Genomic DNA, 17417 nt, shown 5'->3' with positions numbered 1-17417 from the left:
ATTTACGTATGCTGCTTTCTACAATCTGCAAAATTTAAATAGTACCCCAGAGCAATGAAAAGGTTTGAGACTGATACAACCGACGAGAGCGTCACATGGTGTCATGATCTTCTCCATAGTCCATATGGCAGGGACAGAATGAGATAGGGAGGGGGGGACATGAAATCATCTCAAACTGAATTATTGGATACACGATGGTATTTTACCGATGAAATTTTGATCCTCCAAACACAGAACATGCAATCCAACAAGGATGAAAGATAAAAAACAAATTTAAGAAGGTAGAAAACACCAACCAATATCTTGTTCGCTACACATTATTATTTGTTCAACAGAGGAACATTATAATCACAAAGAATTTAAAAACATGGCAAGTTTGCTTGTAATTTAGAAACATCAACATTCGAAAGGCCAATAAGAGTATCCTGTATGGTTGTCATGTTGATGGTATGGAACTGAACTTGGTTCAACCGTTTCATTTTGGCGCGAATTGGAACGTGACGAACCAAATGGCCACAAGAAAGACCAACGCCTTCCCCTTGCCCGATTGCCACTTATGTTGTCGCTGTTGCTAGACTCCAGGCCCCTGCTTCTATTACGCGAGCTCGAGTTTTGACCATTTAGCTCTTGGCGACAAACAGGGCAAGAACTGCATTGTTCTAACCATGGCTCGATACAATCTGGGTGGTATATATGTTTGCAGGGAAGTTTTCTTGCCTGAGAACCCAGTTCAAATGTCTCTTTACAAACAGCACACATTAAATCTGAACGAACATGCTTTTTTGAAATCTTGACTGCTGGTAAGGCTTCGATCACAGATCTTGAAGCTGGGGGAGGGGGACGTCGATCATCTCGTGTGACGTGTTCCACATACTCTTCCACTCCTGGTCCAATATAGTAATCGCCTCCATTGTCTTGTCTGAATCCAATAGCTTCGTTAAGAAACTCTAGGACACCGCCACCACCAGGCATCCTGACTGGCATGTCACCGCTGAAAACAAGGACCGTGTTCCAAGGATTAGCATTTTGAGAGCCCCTCTCAGTTATCCCTCGGACATGAGATATTCCGCCTCTAACAGACATCTGCTGCCTGAGAAAATTCGAGATGGTTTGCAAGAATCTTGGTCTTTGGGTGTGTTCTTCAGGAGACATGCTTAATGTTTCATCGAGTTCTTGAATAAAACCTCCATTACAACTGGGACACGCCACCATTTGTCTTCTCAGGGTCACTGGTTCCCCACAACTATGACACCAATGGGTGCCCCTCTCACTTGACATCTTCACCCACTTTAGCCCTTTTTCTATTACATCCAAATCTACCCGGAAAATTTACCTTTCTCAAAGATTTGAGAGAACGCAAATTGCAATTGCACGAGGCAGAACACAAATTGTAACTAATGCTGACAAATAAAGGAAGCAGATAGCAGAAGGATCATCAAGAAACCATTAACCTAAGTCATTTTCCTCAAAACATTCGAGTATTGTAATAATAATTTCACTTTTAATCAAAAAGGAAAATAAACAGTCATCCATATTGGATTTCAGGCTTTCCTTCTATACAGAAACATCATCACTCTTAAGCAATGCCGACTACCCAAATATATTAAAAAACGTAAGTGGATTTCCAAGTATGAAGTATGCACTAACTCATTAAAAGAACGCATAGAAATTATAAATTCAAACCTGAATTTACTTTCTTTTTTTTTTTTTAAATGTCAGTCGCAATTATCACTGATCGAGGGCAAAAAATAAAGCAATCGTTCAACTTCAGATAATTTCACACTTCACACAACACAATCGTTCGCTCTAAAAAATTATGATCCAAATTAAATCAAAAGATCATATCAAAAAATCGACTTTTTTCCCAACCCATGTTAACAACAAATCAATGAATCTACATTCCGCGAAAGACTAAAGTTACAGTAATGCAACAGAGACCATTAAAAAGGGGAAACAATATTTAAGAAATAAAGCAAGAAAAATGGAAAATGGATGAGCAAGAATGAACATACCTTTGATCCAGTGGATAAAAAGTGAAATGGTAAGAGAATAGAGGAGACCCAAATGGAAAAAAGTTAGTAATGCAGTGGTTTAAAGGATATGCAAACAGAGAAGAAGTTAACGAACGCTGAAAATTGGAGGATTTGTAGCCAAGATGACTAGTGTGTGTGTGTGTGTTTTTCCTTCTTGATTTTACAAAACGAACAGTGCTTTTTTAGTTTAAAAGAAGTGACATACAATGTACAAGTCATCTGATGTGTGTGCTGTCCTTATCTGTCAATTTTTGTTTGATTAATGAGGAAGCCACAAATTTCATTAAAAATTTGATTAAAAAAAATATAAAGTCGTGATTCTTTGTAAATTTAAAAATGTAAATCTCTGCTCATTCTCCAGTCTAATAATTCATTTACAAATGGGGTAAACAGACCCTATGTTAGTAGATCAAGGTGCATTTTAGTCTAATGATGTGAAGATAAATAATCACTTATGAATAAATTCTTAACATTTTCCCAAGTTGTAGGAGAAGAAGGGTGGGAGATTTATCAAAATTAAATTTCGAATTCGATACTACGTCTCAAATATGAAAGTTGAGATCTTAATTTCACATAAGTCATTTGCCTAAATTATTTTAAATCTATTAAAAAATTTCCAAACATGGAAGTTGGGACCTTGAAAAAGATATCTTTTTTTTTTTTAAAATAAACCACGGATGAAAAAAAGTTTATACGTTATAAGATCTGCTTCTTTTGTTTTCATTAATTAATTACATGGACAAAAATTTGAAAGATCCTTTTCATAGAAATTACAAAGTGTACCTCATATCAATTTTCATTAAAGTGTCTCGAAGGGGATTCTTTGTTGGGTAATGCGATTTCCATATGAGTGATAATTTAAATAAGAAATTTTTGGCACGAGTACATGTGACTGGTCGAGAATACACATAATCTAATGATTCAACCTACTACAGGGTCCACGAATTCTGTGAGTCAATTAATTAACAACAGTTACTTAATTTTTTTTAAAATATATCCCGCATACTAACTAGATTTGTAGATAAAATATATAAATTTCAGTAGAAATTAGAATCAAACTTTTAACGATTTAAAATATTTATGCACGCAAATTTAGACTACGAATGTTTAGACGATATTAAACTACGAATGTTTAGACGATATTAAAAAAAAATGCTTACTATTTTCTTCTTATCCATCTATTGATTTGCTGGTTCAGTTGAAGGAGATGACACATTTTTTAAAAAAAATTGAAATGAATTTATTATAATTGAAGCTCAAGATATCAGTGTCAAATATAGGCTATAAACCATATAGATTGTATGTAGATTTCAATCAATTTAAAGTTTAATGAGCAAAAATGTACTCCAATCCATCCGAATAATATTAAGTAAATTAGAAAATATTGGTTTGAAAATTTTATAATATGACATTTTCTTGAATAACATGAACTTGCTTGCTTACAAATCACAGGCACGGCAGCAGCTAACTCTGCCCACCGAATTGCTTTTGGATGTCGCTGAAGGATATTGTGGCGGATCCTCTCCTCTTTGGTTTCTGCTGGGAAGTATGTTCCCTCCACCCTGTCATGTATATCACCTACACAAAAATGGTGATGCATTCAGAGTCGGGTCGGACGAAAAAGCTTTCGAAAACGATCCAAAATCTAATAAAACAAATTATGTGTGAATGGTCTAGCCAGCAGGGGTGTCAACAGGAACTGTAATTGGGTTCAAGCTCAATTTTAACCGGACCTGGTTATCATGAAACTAGCATGCTCGGTCAAAATCCGTCGCGGGCTGTTATTTTTTATTATTAAATTACAAAAAAATGAGACAATACATGCTAAAAAAATTTTTTTGTTAGTTAAATATTACCCGATTAATAGTTTTGTCACGTAAGTAGGAATATTTTAAAAATTAATATAAGAAGACATAAAAGGGGAGTTCTTTTTGGAAAAAGTTCATGCCGGATCATCTTTGTAGAACAAACACACCTGCTCATATTAAACCAAACCCATCTGATTAGCAGTCGGGATGATGAAGAGTGAAAACATTAGGGGGAGTGAAAATCATTAGCAAACGTAGGCAAAATCGATGTTTCACAAAAAGTGGCGGTGAATATAATAAAACCCTCATGGTCCACACAACTCAAATCGACTGGTATCCGGAAAATCATCAGTCTGTTCAAATTCACCTGGAATGTTGCCGGAATGGTACCATCATCGGCAGCAAACATTGACTCATACACAGCTGCCGCTGCCAGGGCCGTTTCTCTCTTCAATACCTGATTCCATTTCAGATTAAATTTTGTCACGAGAAGGAGAAAAGGTAAGTAAAAGAATATAAAATTATATGCTGTTTTATCCACTAAACATCAATATCGAAGCACAAAAGACAAATGGAAAAGAACTAAAGGTCTTACTTTGCTTCTTTGTACTAAAGCATTAGTTTCACCCATAGAACGAAGATGCTCTATCAACTCCAGAGCTGCATTGAGGAAAGAGAACATGCATTACATTAAAAAAATACAACACATTTTACATACTGAAGAAATAAATCCCATCATTATATTAGATTCCTTTGTGTTCAACGCGGTGATCGGAAGGAAAAAAAGATAATCGTATTACAATCTCAGAAAAGTATATCCAAGTATGTTCACTAATACGGATGACATAATTGTCCTTTCGATTCAACTAAGCAAGAATCAAGCATGTCAAACCAGATCTGTTCTAGCAATAATTAGAAAGGGTATGGCAGGTCTGCAGGAGGTAACATCAGAGGTTGAATGGGTCAAGCACTACACATACACGTGGGATGATATTTGACATGAATACGCACATCAAAGCCACCCCAACCATTCACGTTCTCTTGGAATGAATTATACCTTCATTTATAATCCCGTGGCATTCCCATTAAAATTTTACCTTCGCTTCTCTAGCCAATTCTCGTATGGGATCTAATTGCTGAGGTCGTATTTTTATAGAGTATGATAAAAATGTTGAATGCTGTTATAAAAGAGGCATTCATAATTTCTACACATTGTGAAACACAGACCCCCTTTCTTGTGTTGTTGATAAATCTTATGCCTTTTCTAGGACATTATTTTCCTCCTTTTAGCAGAACAGAAATAGATTCACACAGCAAATAAATAATAACAGTTATATGGAGCACAAACGAAAACGAAGAACAGAGAATCAGAGATGGAGAGGCTAGACGCAAAAACCACAAGTACATCAGAGTTCTTCAAGGAGACATTACAAAGACTGAACCCGCGTATTAAACTATAAATCAGCACCATATACAGAAGTAGCACCATTAGGAATCATTAAGATTCAAGACGAGGACATGAAATATTTTTACCACATGCTTGATTTGACACTCCAGTCATGCGTCATATTTCTAGTGTTGTCTAATTAAGGAGAAACAGTAGGCTAGAAAAATGAGATTGCAAAACCTTCTATAAGTTTATATCAATTGAAACTTCACCATATAATTTATACAATTAAGAAAATTTTATGATGCCTTTGAATTTGAAGCTTTGAATCAGAACACATCAAGGCTAATAACTCACCATTGTTATATCTCACAGTGTATTCATCAACATCAACACCAGGAAGTGTAAAGCCCGCCCTAGTCAAAAGATTCCCAGCATCACGCACCTATAAGAGATAATAAACCATTTAGTAAACTTTAGAGTGCAATAATGGTGACATAACACAACAAAATGCCACTGAAATAATTTTATTATTGGATAAATCCATCATGAAAAGCACAATCACAATAATCATAAAGAAATAAATCGTTCGTGAACAGCATGATCAGAGAACATAAGATTATTTGCTTGATAAGCAAGTCAACACCGACTATGAAACATATGTGAATGTCAATTAAAGTAACAGAAGTGCATTTGTATTGCTTTTATTAAATATTTGTAGACAGGGTCTCAAAAGAAACTTTTGACATTTCTGTGAAGTTGTCAATCATAGAAAAAAGGACAGCTGGGAGGTATGACACTATAGCATCAACGAGTTGAGTAATAAAGTAGTATTGCTTATAAAACATCGCTTGTCTGACTATAAGAACATCCATTATCCCGATATCATGAAATCAACTCAAACCAAATACAACCCTCAAGAGTTGGTTGAAATAAGTAGAATGCATGCGTTCGGAGAACTCCAATGTGCTGCACACGGAGCACAAATAATTCAATTTAAAGATCATGGTCGCTTCTCAAAAACTTAAGATTACATCTATTTTGGATCCAATTATGTTGAGATTGGCAGAGGTGTAACCTGCCGCCAGTTGCCTTATTGACAGATTAGAGAAAATGAAATGGATGATAGAATTTGATCGTGATATAGCCAACTGTCTGTAGCTTGTACCTCAGAAATAGAATGATTGTTTATCATTTGTTAATTAATTAAACAAATAAAAAATTTCTTTGCCCAGCCTCTAATAAGAATTGAACATTGTATCAGATGTCCAGATAAAAACAGCCGAAATTTCGAAATATTTCCAGAGAACAATGTAATGCCACAGAGTATAGTTAAGAACACACTTGTGCCAAAGGCGATAACCGTGGACTAATGCCTCCCTCACGTTCCATTTGCGAAATAGTGCACGCCATTCTCAACTCCCTAGAGTAATGACAGGTAACACAGTTAGACCTCTATCACATGTCAAAAGTAGAAGTGCAGCACAAAACTTTGAAGATATGACCTCAATGTTTCCCCACCGAGAATAGCAGCCAAAAATAGGCCATCGGGCTTCAATGCCAATCTACTCTGCCACAAGCAAGAAAATGAAACGATGTCTTTGATAATGCAAATATAGCATAACACTCTATTTGATATTGAAAAGGGTAATTGGCAAGTAAATTGAAAAATGAATGAACAAGAAAGAGTAAAAACCATTGGAAACGCCTGATGAGATAAAATATGAGCAACAAGAAACCTGAATCATTGCTCCAGGAAGATCATTTGTCCAATGAAGTCCCAAGCTACTGATAACTAGGTCCAGAGAACTGCACAAGCAGGGAGAATTGAGTAGAACAAATATTAGTTTTTTCTACAACAATCTTGGCAAGGCGTTCATATTATATATACCCTTCCTTCACAGGCAAAAACTCTTCATCTGCAACAACGAATGAGGTCTCAATATTTTTGTTTGACAGTTCTTGTTCTCTCTTTTTACACAATTTCACCATGTCATGTGAAGTATCCATCATCATTAGCTTTTCGATACCACCTAATATTTAAAAGAAAAATACAGTGAACTGAGAAAGCAATAAGACATAAATTGGAATATGAGAGAGATGCACGCATATGAGAAGAAGGCATATGCAATCAACTGAATGATTTTTCAAAGCAGTATTATCGCATAAATCTTTTAAAATATTTCAACCATAGACCTTATAAAGTGCACTTGATGAGATCTCGTGTTATGCATGCATCCTTTCACCTAAAAAATAGAGTTTTATGAAATATCACCAAGACAAAGTATCCTCGTTTCCATTTTATAAATGAATTCCCTTTCCCGTTCTAAATTTACGCATAGCAGTGATTGTCGGTTCTAGTTATTCTGTCTCAAAAACACACAGCATTTTTCTTTTCAAATCAACCATCTCCAATATCAATATCGTATTACATATTTAAAGCTAAACTGAACTGCTAGACAGAAGAAAATCAAATTAATATATCTCAACTGATGCCATCAGCACATTGGATATCTTGGTCATAAAAATTTTCAGATTTAGAAACTCTCATAAATCCAATGTAAGAGTCAAATCATACCCAGGATTAACAGAATACAGACAGATTGAGGGCAACAAATGTTAACTCTCACCACGCCCAGGCAACAGACGCATAATTGCTTCCAAGGAACCCCCCAAACATAATGTTGAGGGAAAAGCCTTTTTACAATCCTACAGAGAACAGGAGTACTTCAAATACAACAGCAAGAGGCGAAATGTATTCATTATAATTTCAGAAAACCTTTTAAGGCAAGCAGAAATGGCATCCAGGAACCATTTTCCTCTCAATAAACACAATCTTTTACAGTAAAACTTCGAAACTTAAACATGTTCCGCAATCCATATGTTAACCAAGTAAAAAGTACCGGGAGGAGAATTAATTGTTTGTTTTAACAGTATAGGCAATGACAACTAAATCAACTGCTTTCTTGGAAGCTAAAACCAAAAATTAAAGGAGTTTATATCAGTCTTTTCTCGCCATGATGGCACTAGCAATGAGGCAATCTTTATGGGATAATTAGCGGAGCTCCACAGTCAACACATACAAAATACATATAGCATGCGATCATAAACAAATATCAAAATATACATCCAAACGATCCAGCAGATTTTCGGCTACAGCATCCAGCAAAGAATCGTTCGGACGCATCAACCACGCAGCCCTATCCCTCTGTAAACGATAATCATTAGCATAAATTTTAAAAAAATGGAAAGAATCGAGAAACTAAATGCATCAGTTCCACGTTAAATTAATAACAATAAAAAAAAATAACGTGGACGAGTCTTAACTTGTTTGCGCTTGAGATCACGGTCAAAGATTTTGACTCTGGAACCTTGTTGCGCACAGTAGAATCTACTGCTTCCCCTTAGATAACTGCACGGGATCCTCCGGCCAAGCTCGCCTACAGCTCTCATTTTCGACCAAAATTCTAAATCAGGAAGTGCGCTTAGACAACTAAATCGTTGGGCCCGATGAAGTTTAAAATGGCCCATTATGATAGCCCATGCGCCTCCAATGGGTTGGCTATCAGCCCAAAGTGATGGGAGCGACATACAATATTTGAAATTTTAATACTTATATAAAATAAATTTTTATGTGAAATTCAGCAAGGTTAAGTTATGTTTTATTTAAGTTAATATTTGGAATTTTATTCTATTGTATTTCATTTTATTTTTAAAAAATGATAACGCAAGGGAGGGGTATTTCGACACCAAAGTACGTAGCTATTCTAGAACTCAGCAATCAAATCCCAAGTCAAACCAGAAACACACACAGAGATAGAGAATAAGTTGTTGCATATGTAATAAATATGCAATCTCAAATAATGCAAATTACAGGTTCCTGAGTCCCAAGGAAGAAGGCTCACGCCAAATTAAATTATCCATTAGATTTTAATCCACCAATCTTTAATGTGTAACACAATTTTAAGACATAAAAAAACACACCAACTTCTCTTTCTAACTTTTTAATTGCTTCGAACTTCTTACATTCAAACTTTAAATTATTTTAATGTATAATAAAATGACAGTTGTTGGATTTACATACTGGGCGAATTTACATAATGTCTAAAGATGGTATATATGTTATCTAATGTTCAGACTCGCCAGAAAGCAGCCATGAGAGGAATCCAGGCCCCTCGTTCAAAATAACCCTTTTCCGCATCAGTGTCTCGATAATTGGGTACTTTCTTTTTCTTCCACCTCTTGGTCTTGATCGAAATTGTTCATCAGACTCTTCAAAATTTCCCTGAAGACAAATGCAAAAGATTTGTGTAACTGACCAACCATTAGAAGCGAAACGAGCCGCTACAAGTCAAGGGACGTGAAGTTGAAATTATTGTAAAACCAACCGAAACTTACAGGAATATAGATATGGCAACCAGATTTTTCATGTTTATCCCGCACGTGTTTGTAAGCAAATTCCTTGCCACAACCAAGAATGCTGCAGGTATGTGTTTTAAGTTCCAAGTGAACAGCTTTGATATGCTGATTCCGATTTGATGTCTGTACAAGAGAAGGCGCACACCACAAAAAAAAAACATCCAATGATTAGGCAAGTGAAAAATTGCAAGTTCTACAAGGGCGATCAACTAACTGTTCCCGTAGATGAGAAGCCAGTCTACTGAGCTCAAACTACAAGAATTTGTTTTTTTATGAAAAAGGCCTTACATTTGAAAATTGAAGCTGACATCCCTTGAAACCACAATTGATTCTATCTGATGAAACCCCAGTTTCATGCTTCTTAAGATGACGCTTAATGTTTTTCTTCAGTTGTTTGATCCCACATTCACCACAAACAACGTACCGATGACAAGACCTGACATGCTCTTTGAGGCACTGCTCGTTAGTGAAATATTTCATGCAGCCTGGTTCTGAACATAATGCTTCCACCGAATCCAACTTTACTACATTATCAGCCAAGAATTTCACAAGGGAACAATCAGCAAATACCTCAAAAAATAGAAAATAAGAGAAAATTCCAGCGTGGTACTGAAATACGACTTATAGAGGATTCCACAGCAAAAACTAACTCACCATGCGAGTCCTCGTGTTTCCGCAATTTAGATGGAAATTTAAACACTTTTCCACACCCAGGTTCTGCACAGACATATTCCTTGGGCTTCTCATAAGCATGTTCACTGTGAAACTCTTTAATGTGCCGATTAATATTATCCTTAAATGTAAATCTCTGTTTACAGTCCTCAACAGGGCATTCAAATGACTTCTCTTGATGCTGTAGCATATGTCTCTTCAAGTGGTCCGTCCTTCTGTAGCTGGATTGGCAATCTTCAAGTGGACATTTAAAAGGCCTCTGTAACATAAGAATATGCTGTGAGAGGAAAAGAAAAAAAATTCACATGGCTTCCATATCTGAAGAAACCAGAGACAAATTCCAGAAGAACAAAAAAAATCTCCAAACCTTAGCGTGACAGAGGCTCACTTGATGGAGCTTCTCAGGTGGTCCCCCACCTGGTACTGATCCATTCAAGGTAATATTGTTGCCTCGTGCATTTTGGAGTTCTTAGTGTGGGATCCAATGCTCACGCACAACCAAAAACCAACACACTTTATTATCATCAATCTGCAATGTTTCATAATCAGAATAGTCCAGTGCACACACATAAAATTAGTAAAAAAAAATAAACGAAGGCCTTAACGTTTAACATAAAAAATGATGAGGCCCTTGTTCACGTGATCAAAGAACTGTATTCAACTAGAGGATGATAAGTTTTAACTTTAAATCAAACTAATATATAATTGTCATAATCCAATCCTAAACTACTCTAATTTAAAATTTCACTACCAATTCCGGTTACTAGCTCCAAGACACACTTTACACCTTGCAAACAATACCATAATCCGTCATCTCTTCAAATTTATAATTTTCGGATCTAAGGCATCAAAATCTGATTATAGAATATAGCCATCTTTGAAACAAATAAAAAGACACTTTTGAACACCTGAACTTGATAGGATAGAAATTCAACAATTCATTACATCAAAATGCACTATTATAAAAATCCTTTCAATTTCAGGCCTAATTTCACAAAAGCTTTTCAGATATACTGCCCCTTAAAAACAGTGAATTGTGTGGTCCTCCCGTTAGCATCGGTTCTTCCAAGTTAATTTCTAGTGTTCCTAGACGCTTCAAATTATACATCAAACGACGAGAAGTTAACAAAAGCATAGTAGCAGAGGAGATAAACAACCAGAAAAAACTGAAACAGACAACGACCTCAAGAGAATGACTTTGCATGTGTTGTTTCAGATAAGCAGGCTTCGAGAAACTAGATCCACAATCTTCGCAAGTATTCTGTTTCTCCTCATTCACTTTTTCTTTATTTCCTTCTGTTTCCTTAATTTCCTCCTGCAATCGCCAATTCCACTTCACACAAGAACCCACCCACGAAAAAATATATATAACAATTCCGGCATATCAAACAACGATTTGGATTACAAGATTTATAACTGAAATTCGAAATTAAAATTTCAATTCACACCTTGTGATGAGCGAGAATATGAGATGAAATCAATGATTTCTTGGATCGGCAAACCCCACAAAAGTCGCAATGATACCTCCTAATATCCCTGAAAATCGGCCCTCGAGCTTTCTCTCCGTCTTTCTCCATTCTCTAGACTTAAAACCGAACTTATATCAAAAACAATATATTCATATAAATACAGACCACAAAGGGAATCAGCGAGAACCCTATTTCAGCACGGCGCTACGCGACTGGCAAGATGATCCCCAAAATAGATTAGTCCGGGCTTATATAGGCAAACGCAAGGATCTTTTTGTCATTTCAGGATGCAGAAAATTCTTTTTGGTGTATTTATGTCATTTAATTAATTAATTAACGAGTTGAAATATTTTCTTTTGTTTTAAAAAAAACTAAAATTTAATATATTGTATCAGATTTTTACATTAAAATAACACATTCCATTAACCGTATTAATTTCCATCGAGTTTATTCGATGAACAGTTTACTTGGTTCTGTTTAAATTTTAAATATAAAAATTATTTTAGTTAATAACTTTGAATTTGACTTAAATATTTTAAATGATTTTTATAGCAAATATAAAATTTTAAATATAGAAATTAAATGTTTATTTATAATTATCTATATGGTGATTATTTAATTTATCTTGCGATAATACCGACCATTGGCTCGAAAAAATCCGAACCGTTGGATCGATCCCTGCAGACAGTGCCTGCAGGGGTAGGGTCGACCGACCCACGACTTTGTATCTAATGTTCGTGTTTTTGGGTTAATTATATATTGTTCGCTCAAAAATGGGTTAATTGGGATAAATTGATGATTGAGCGGACAATATATAATTAACCCAAAAACACTAACATTAGATGCAAAGTCGTGCATCGAATGCAGTGAGCACTAACAAAGCCTCTGTTCCAGTTTAGGAAGCTCTCTCTCACGAACCCACACTCACTCTGAAACTAAGGCTCCGAGAGGTATCTTTCCCTGTTTCCAGATCTGTCTCCTACCTTCATCAATTTGAGGTCTTTGTGTTTGTTCATGGGTTAAATTTATTTATTTTTACCTAACTGTATGCTTCAATCCGAAAAGTTCATTCTTTTGGGTTTTCTTTTTCTCGTTTTTCAATTTTTTGAACCATTCGGTAGCTTTTCGAGGGATTTTGTAGCGTAGAAAAAATCAAAAGCAAACGAAAAGATCAGTCCATATTCAGTTTCGCGAGTTCGTTTTTACTCCTCGTGGCTTTGCCTGTATCTTTGTGCGTTTGAATTTCAGTTACTTCTGAATTTGTTCATGGGTCTTTTAGTTTGTTAACTGTTGTTGGAGTCGTAGCGATTCATCTCCGATTTTTTTTCTTGATTGACGTGTCGAGTCTTTTTTGAAGATTTAATATTTAGTGTTTCCTGGAATTAGGCTTATGATTATCTTTTTTCCTTGGAAATGTTGAGTCAGTTGATGATTTCTTTTTGTATGTTGCAGGAAACAGGTTCTTACAAGTGTTTATACGGTAAACCTACCGTTCAAACTAGGATCAGTTTCTGTGATTGATTGATCTGTTGGAGAAGAATTATATTATGTTTTACTTCATGCAGGCGGAACTAATTTTTGCAATTGTTGTTGTAAAATACCAGTAGTTTTTTTTTTTTATTTATGACCTTTCTTCAACAAGTTTTTGCAAAATGACCTTCAAACATACAAAAAATACAAAGATTACCCAAAGGGAAAAATTCGAGAAAACTAGATTTCAAATTCATGGTCAAACAAAGTCATTTATTTAAATAAGCCAGTTTGAGTTTTTTGAGGTAGTTTCTGGTTCCTTTTGTTCGTCAAATAATTGACATTTTTGTGTTGATTAAAACTTGTCATAAGAGTGCCCTGTTGGTGGTTAAATGGATCAAGATTTGGGATCTGAGTCGGATCCTCACTCTGGTTCTGTTGATAAATCTAAAATCTTACGTGTAAAGCCCTTGAGATGTCTTGTTCCAGTTTTCCCAAATCCACCAGGCATGTCTTCAGTTACTACTCCCCAACCTTCACCCTTTGTGTGTGTTCCACCCTCGGGTCCTTTCCCTTCTGGTGTTCAACCGTTTTACCCTTTTCTAGTTTCCAATAATTCGCAGCAAGCAACTTTTGGAGCCACTAGCCAACCGGGTAATTTGGGTTTTGGTAGCAACATACCGGCTCCCACACCACTTAATTCATTTAGAATCCCAACACCAAAAGCGAATGGGAATGCTGCTCAACGTAAGAGGGACTTGAGTGGGTTTGCTAATGTAGAAGATGTTAATTCTGGTAAAAGAAAGAGTCAGTCAAGGAAGAGAGGAGCTGGGAAGGGTGATGATTTTGGTGTTGACTCTCTAGTCGATAGCCTTTTGACTTCATTTAAGCTTAAGGAATTTGATGACTTTAGAAGATCTAACGGGGACAAGGATACTGTTGAAACCATACTATTGGTATTTGATTTGCTGCGGAGAAAGCTCACGCAACTTGAAGAATCAAAGAATTTGGTTATAACAGTTACTAAACGTCCGGATCTGAAAGCTGCCAACCTTTTGATGAGTAAAGGGGTTCGCACAAACAATGGTAAGAGGATCGGGCATGTGACTGGTGTTGAAGTTGGTGATATCTTTTTCTTTAGAATGGAGCTGTGTGTTGTAGGGTTACATTCTCCAAGTATGGCTGGAATTGATTACATGGGCGTCAAAATTACCGCAGATGAGGAACCCGTGGCTGTAAGCATCGTTTCATCTGGAGGATATGATGATCAAGGTGATGATCCGGACGTGCTAGTTTATAGTGGCCATGGGGGAGTGCAGAGGAGAGACGGGCAGATGTTTGATCAGAAACTCGAAAAAGGGAATCTTGCTCTAGAAAAGAGTCTGCATCGTGCTAATGATGTGAGAGTCTTAAGGGGTGTGAAGGATGCAGCTGGTATAACCGGCAAGATGTATATCTATGATGGCATATACAAAATTCAGGAGTCATGGGCTGAGAAAAATCAGTCGGGGTGTAATGTTTTTAAGTATAAGTTGGTCAGAGTACCTGGTCAGCCAGAAGCTTATTCTTTGTGGAAATCAATTCAGCAATGGAAGGAAGGAACTGTTACCCGGGCTGGCGTTATTATATCCGATTTAGCCTCAGGGGCAGAGAGTCAACCTGTCACTCTTGTGAACGATGTTGATGGTGAAAAGGGGCCTGCTCATTTCACCTATACTTCTAGTCTCAGGTACTCGAAACCTTTTTCCACTTCCAAACCTTCCATGGGCTGTCAATGCAAGGGTGGATGTCAACCAGGTGATATCAATTGTTCTTGCATTCAGGAAAATGGAGGCCTGCTACCATATACTTCATCTGGGGTTCTTCTCACCGACAAATCCTTGATACGTGAATGCGGTCAATCCTGCACATGCCCTCCAAACTGCAGGAATCGCATTTCTCAAGCTGGTCTAAAGGTCCATCTTGAGGTTTTCAAGACAAAGACCCGGGGTTGGGGACTTAGATCTTGGGACCCAATCCGTGCAGGGGGTTATATCTGTGAGTATGCAGGCGATATCATCCAGGCACCTAGTTCTATTGATTCTGATGACAATCACATTTTTTATGCTACCCGCTACTATGAGCCATTAGAAGCCGTTTGCGATGATTCTGCCAGTTCTACAAAATCAACATTTCCCCTTGTGATAAGTGCAAAGAACAGTGGAAATGTAGCACGTTTCATGAATCATAGCTGTTCACCAAATGTGTTCTGGAAGCCGGTTTTACATGAAAGTAACAGTGACTCATTTCTACATATTGCCTTCTTTGCCATTCGACATATTCCACCAATGCAAGAGCTAACATATAACTATGGGACGGTTATGCCTGAGAAAGGGGACCAGGGGAGGAAAAGGTGCTTGTGTGGATCTGTGAAGTGTAAGGGTTTCTTTTACTGATGATGTTTAGTTCGGTGATAAATTAAATTTGGTTCTTGATCCCGTTAAAGGTTAGTTTTTTCTATTTTGCCCTAAATATATTAGGCAAAAATGTTGGCTATTCTTATCAAGTCATTCTCGTGTATATTTTTAATTTCCTGGAATCTTATGATTCATCTCTGTGGTATGTACAGTGTGTGCATGTGATTATCCACTTTCGCGAATCATGAAATGCACGCCTTGGAAAGCTCTATCTCACTAAAATTATGAGCTGCAGGCATTAGCAATATATAAGATCTTTCAATTCCTCTTAGTAAATTAGTTATAAAAATTATTTGGCTTATTTCCCATGGATTACAATGGAAAAATGTCCAAAATCTTTCTTAAAATTTGAAATTATTAATATCTGTAGCATGTATACACTTTGGTGAACTAGTGAGTGCATGATGTATTATTTGTTTCTCAAGTGGGTTCTTTGCTTATTTTCTGGTGTTTTTCTTCCTCTCATGATAATTTATTTTATTAGGAGCTGCTTTATTTGATTGTCTTATCAAATGTATGGCATTTTCGTCTCGCATTTGATCTTTTTACTGCATTTGCATCTCGCATCAATGAGTACCAAATTGTGTGAGGTTGTAACTGTTCTTTACTATCCCTTCCCGGGCGCTTTATCTGCTTCTTGAGCTTGCCGTGGTAGTAGAAGCTCGTGCTATGCTTTGAGCAAACTCGAGGCTTCCATGCTATCTTCTTAGAGTGCCATAACTTCTTAACATCTGCAGTTCTCTTTTCCTGCTGTGTGTTATGATAATTTCAATGTCTCGTGATAATGTGATGGATAGGGAGGGTTCTGTTTTCATCATTGCACCTGTACTCTCTGTTTTGAACTTCCATGTTACTTTCCCGTGAGTGGAGAAGAATATACCTCTATTTTCAAGTTTACATCATAAATTCTTGAATCTCCTTGGAGCTTTCACCAATCTCTGGTAATTTTGTGGTTGTTATGCTAACAATGTACTTAATTAACGGTGGTCTCAATCTTTTATTAGTCTATAAATTCTTTGGTACTTGGAATTATGCCTTCTCAGTTTTTTGTAAGCTTAGTTTTTCAACCTGCAAATTTACGTACCTAAGAAACTTCTCTTCGCCAAACATCTCCCTCCCCCCTGTTAAGTTGCTTGATAATGTGTCATATTTTATTCTACTAGTTAAACAACACATTCACTTACCCTTTCTACTGCAACATGAATTTAAATGTATGCTTCATGTCGTGTTTTAAACTAACTCTGACCATTGTTCATTCGTTGGCTTTTGCAGCTAATCAAAGTTGCTGTATAGGATGGTAGGAAAGATCTCGATTTAAAATAGCTGTATTGTATAACATTAAAAGAAGAATCAGTGGATTTTTCATGTGAATCAGAATTGTTTTCTTGGCCGTACTCCCGTGGACTGATCGTTTCTTCTGTACTTTTGTTATTTGTTGCAACTCAAGGGTATGTAGTATAGTTAGAGTTTACTTTTGGAACCTTGGTTAGGCTGACTCACTTCCATGTAATTTTAAAACCTTCCTGTTGCCTATCCCGTTATGTGGTCCTGACGTTAAAAGTATTTCATTTATTTTATTTAAACTCCTGTAGTGGTAGATTATTAGATTTAGAAGAGATATCTGTGAGATTTATGTATCTAGGGAGAAAAATAATAATTTTGTTGTTAAATATAATATTTTTCAGTGGAAAAAATATGGCCAA

The 17417-nt window shown here is 36.4% G+C and overlaps 4 protein-coding genes across 9 annotated transcripts; 1 reads left to right on the top strand and 3 right to left on the bottom strand.

Annotated features, from left to right (window-relative positions):
• Positions 1–254: 254 nt before the first annotated feature.
• Positions 255–2545, bottom strand: LOC142552039 (E3 ubiquitin-protein ligase RZF1-like). Its single transcript, XM_075661629.1, has 2 exons — positions 2013–2545; positions 255–1400 (listed from the first exon to the last, which is right to left on the bottom strand). The coding sequence occupies exon 2, from the start codon at positions 1276–1278 to the stop codon at positions 397–399; it is 882 nt and encodes a 293-aa protein (XP_075517744.1). The 5' UTR covers positions 1279–1400; positions 2013–2545; the 3' UTR covers positions 255–396.
• Positions 2546–3324: 779 nt separating this feature from the next.
• On the bottom strand, positions 3325–8717 carry LOC142552037 (putative methyltransferase At1g22800, mitochondrial). Of its 3 annotated transcripts, none has more exons than XM_075661625.1 (11): positions 8556–8716; positions 8356–8436; positions 7807–7937; positions 7120–7261; positions 6968–7037; positions 6734–6798; positions 6573–6651; positions 5586–5673; positions 4437–4501; positions 4209–4298; positions 3326–3611 (listed from the first exon to the last, which is right to left on the bottom strand). In XM_075661625.1, coding segments are annotated over exons 2-11 (846 nt in total). In that variant the 5' UTR covers positions 8358–8436; positions 8556–8716; the 3' UTR covers positions 3326–3497. The 3 variants fall into 3 exon arrangements, with proteins under 3 accessions (XP_075517739.1, XP_075517740.1, XP_075517738.1); XM_075661623.1 differs by having other exon boundaries at positions 3327–3611; positions 7859–7937; XM_075661624.1 differs by lacking the exon at positions 8356–8436 and having other exon boundaries at positions 3325–3611; positions 7859–7937; positions 8556–8717.
• A 501-nt stretch (positions 8718–9218) lies between these two features.
• On the bottom strand, positions 9219–12003 carry LOC142552036 (transcription factor IIIA-like). The gene is made up of 6 exons (XM_075661622.1): positions 11768–12003; positions 11503–11634; positions 10302–10578; positions 9936–10171; positions 9627–9770; positions 9219–9513 (listed from the first exon to the last, which is right to left on the bottom strand). The coding sequence occupies exons 1-6, from the start codon at positions 11894–11896 to the stop codon at positions 9355–9357; spliced, it is 1077 nt and encodes a 358-aa protein (XP_075517737.1). The 5' UTR covers positions 11897–12003; the 3' UTR covers positions 9219–9354.
• A 604-nt stretch (positions 12004–12607) lies between these two features.
• LOC142552034 (histone-lysine N-methyltransferase, H3 lysine-9 specific SUVH1-like) lies at positions 12608–17311 on the top strand. Of its 4 annotated transcripts, XM_075661620.1 has the most exons (4): positions 12613–12738; positions 13241–13268; positions 13354–15743; positions 16987–17311. In XM_075661620.1, the coding sequence occupies exon 3, from the start codon at positions 13651–13653 to the stop codon at positions 15691–15693; it is 2043 nt and encodes a 680-aa protein (XP_075517735.1). In that variant the 5' UTR covers positions 12613–12738; positions 13241–13268; positions 13354–13650; the 3' UTR covers positions 15694–15743; positions 16987–17311. The 4 variants fall into 4 exon arrangements, with proteins under 4 accessions (XP_075517730.1, XP_075517731.1, XP_075517735.1 ...); XM_075661615.1 differs by having other exon boundaries at positions 12608–12738; positions 13241–15743; XM_075661616.1 differs by lacking the exon at positions 16987–17311 and adding an exon at positions 15867–16979 and having other exon boundaries at positions 12608–12738; positions 13241–15743.
• The last annotated feature ends 106 nt before the right edge of the window (positions 17312–17417 follow it).

The sequence above is a fragment of the Primulina tabacum genome, chromosome 7 (assembly GCF_025594145.1).
Source record: "Primulina tabacum isolate GXHZ01 chromosome 7, ASM2559414v2, whole genome shotgun sequence".
Taxonomy (NCBI): Eukaryota; Viridiplantae; Streptophyta; class Magnoliopsida; order Lamiales; family Gesneriaceae; genus Primulina; species Primulina tabacum.
Note: the sequence above shows the minus strand (reverse complement) of the source record. Positions and strands in the feature narration are given on the sequence as shown.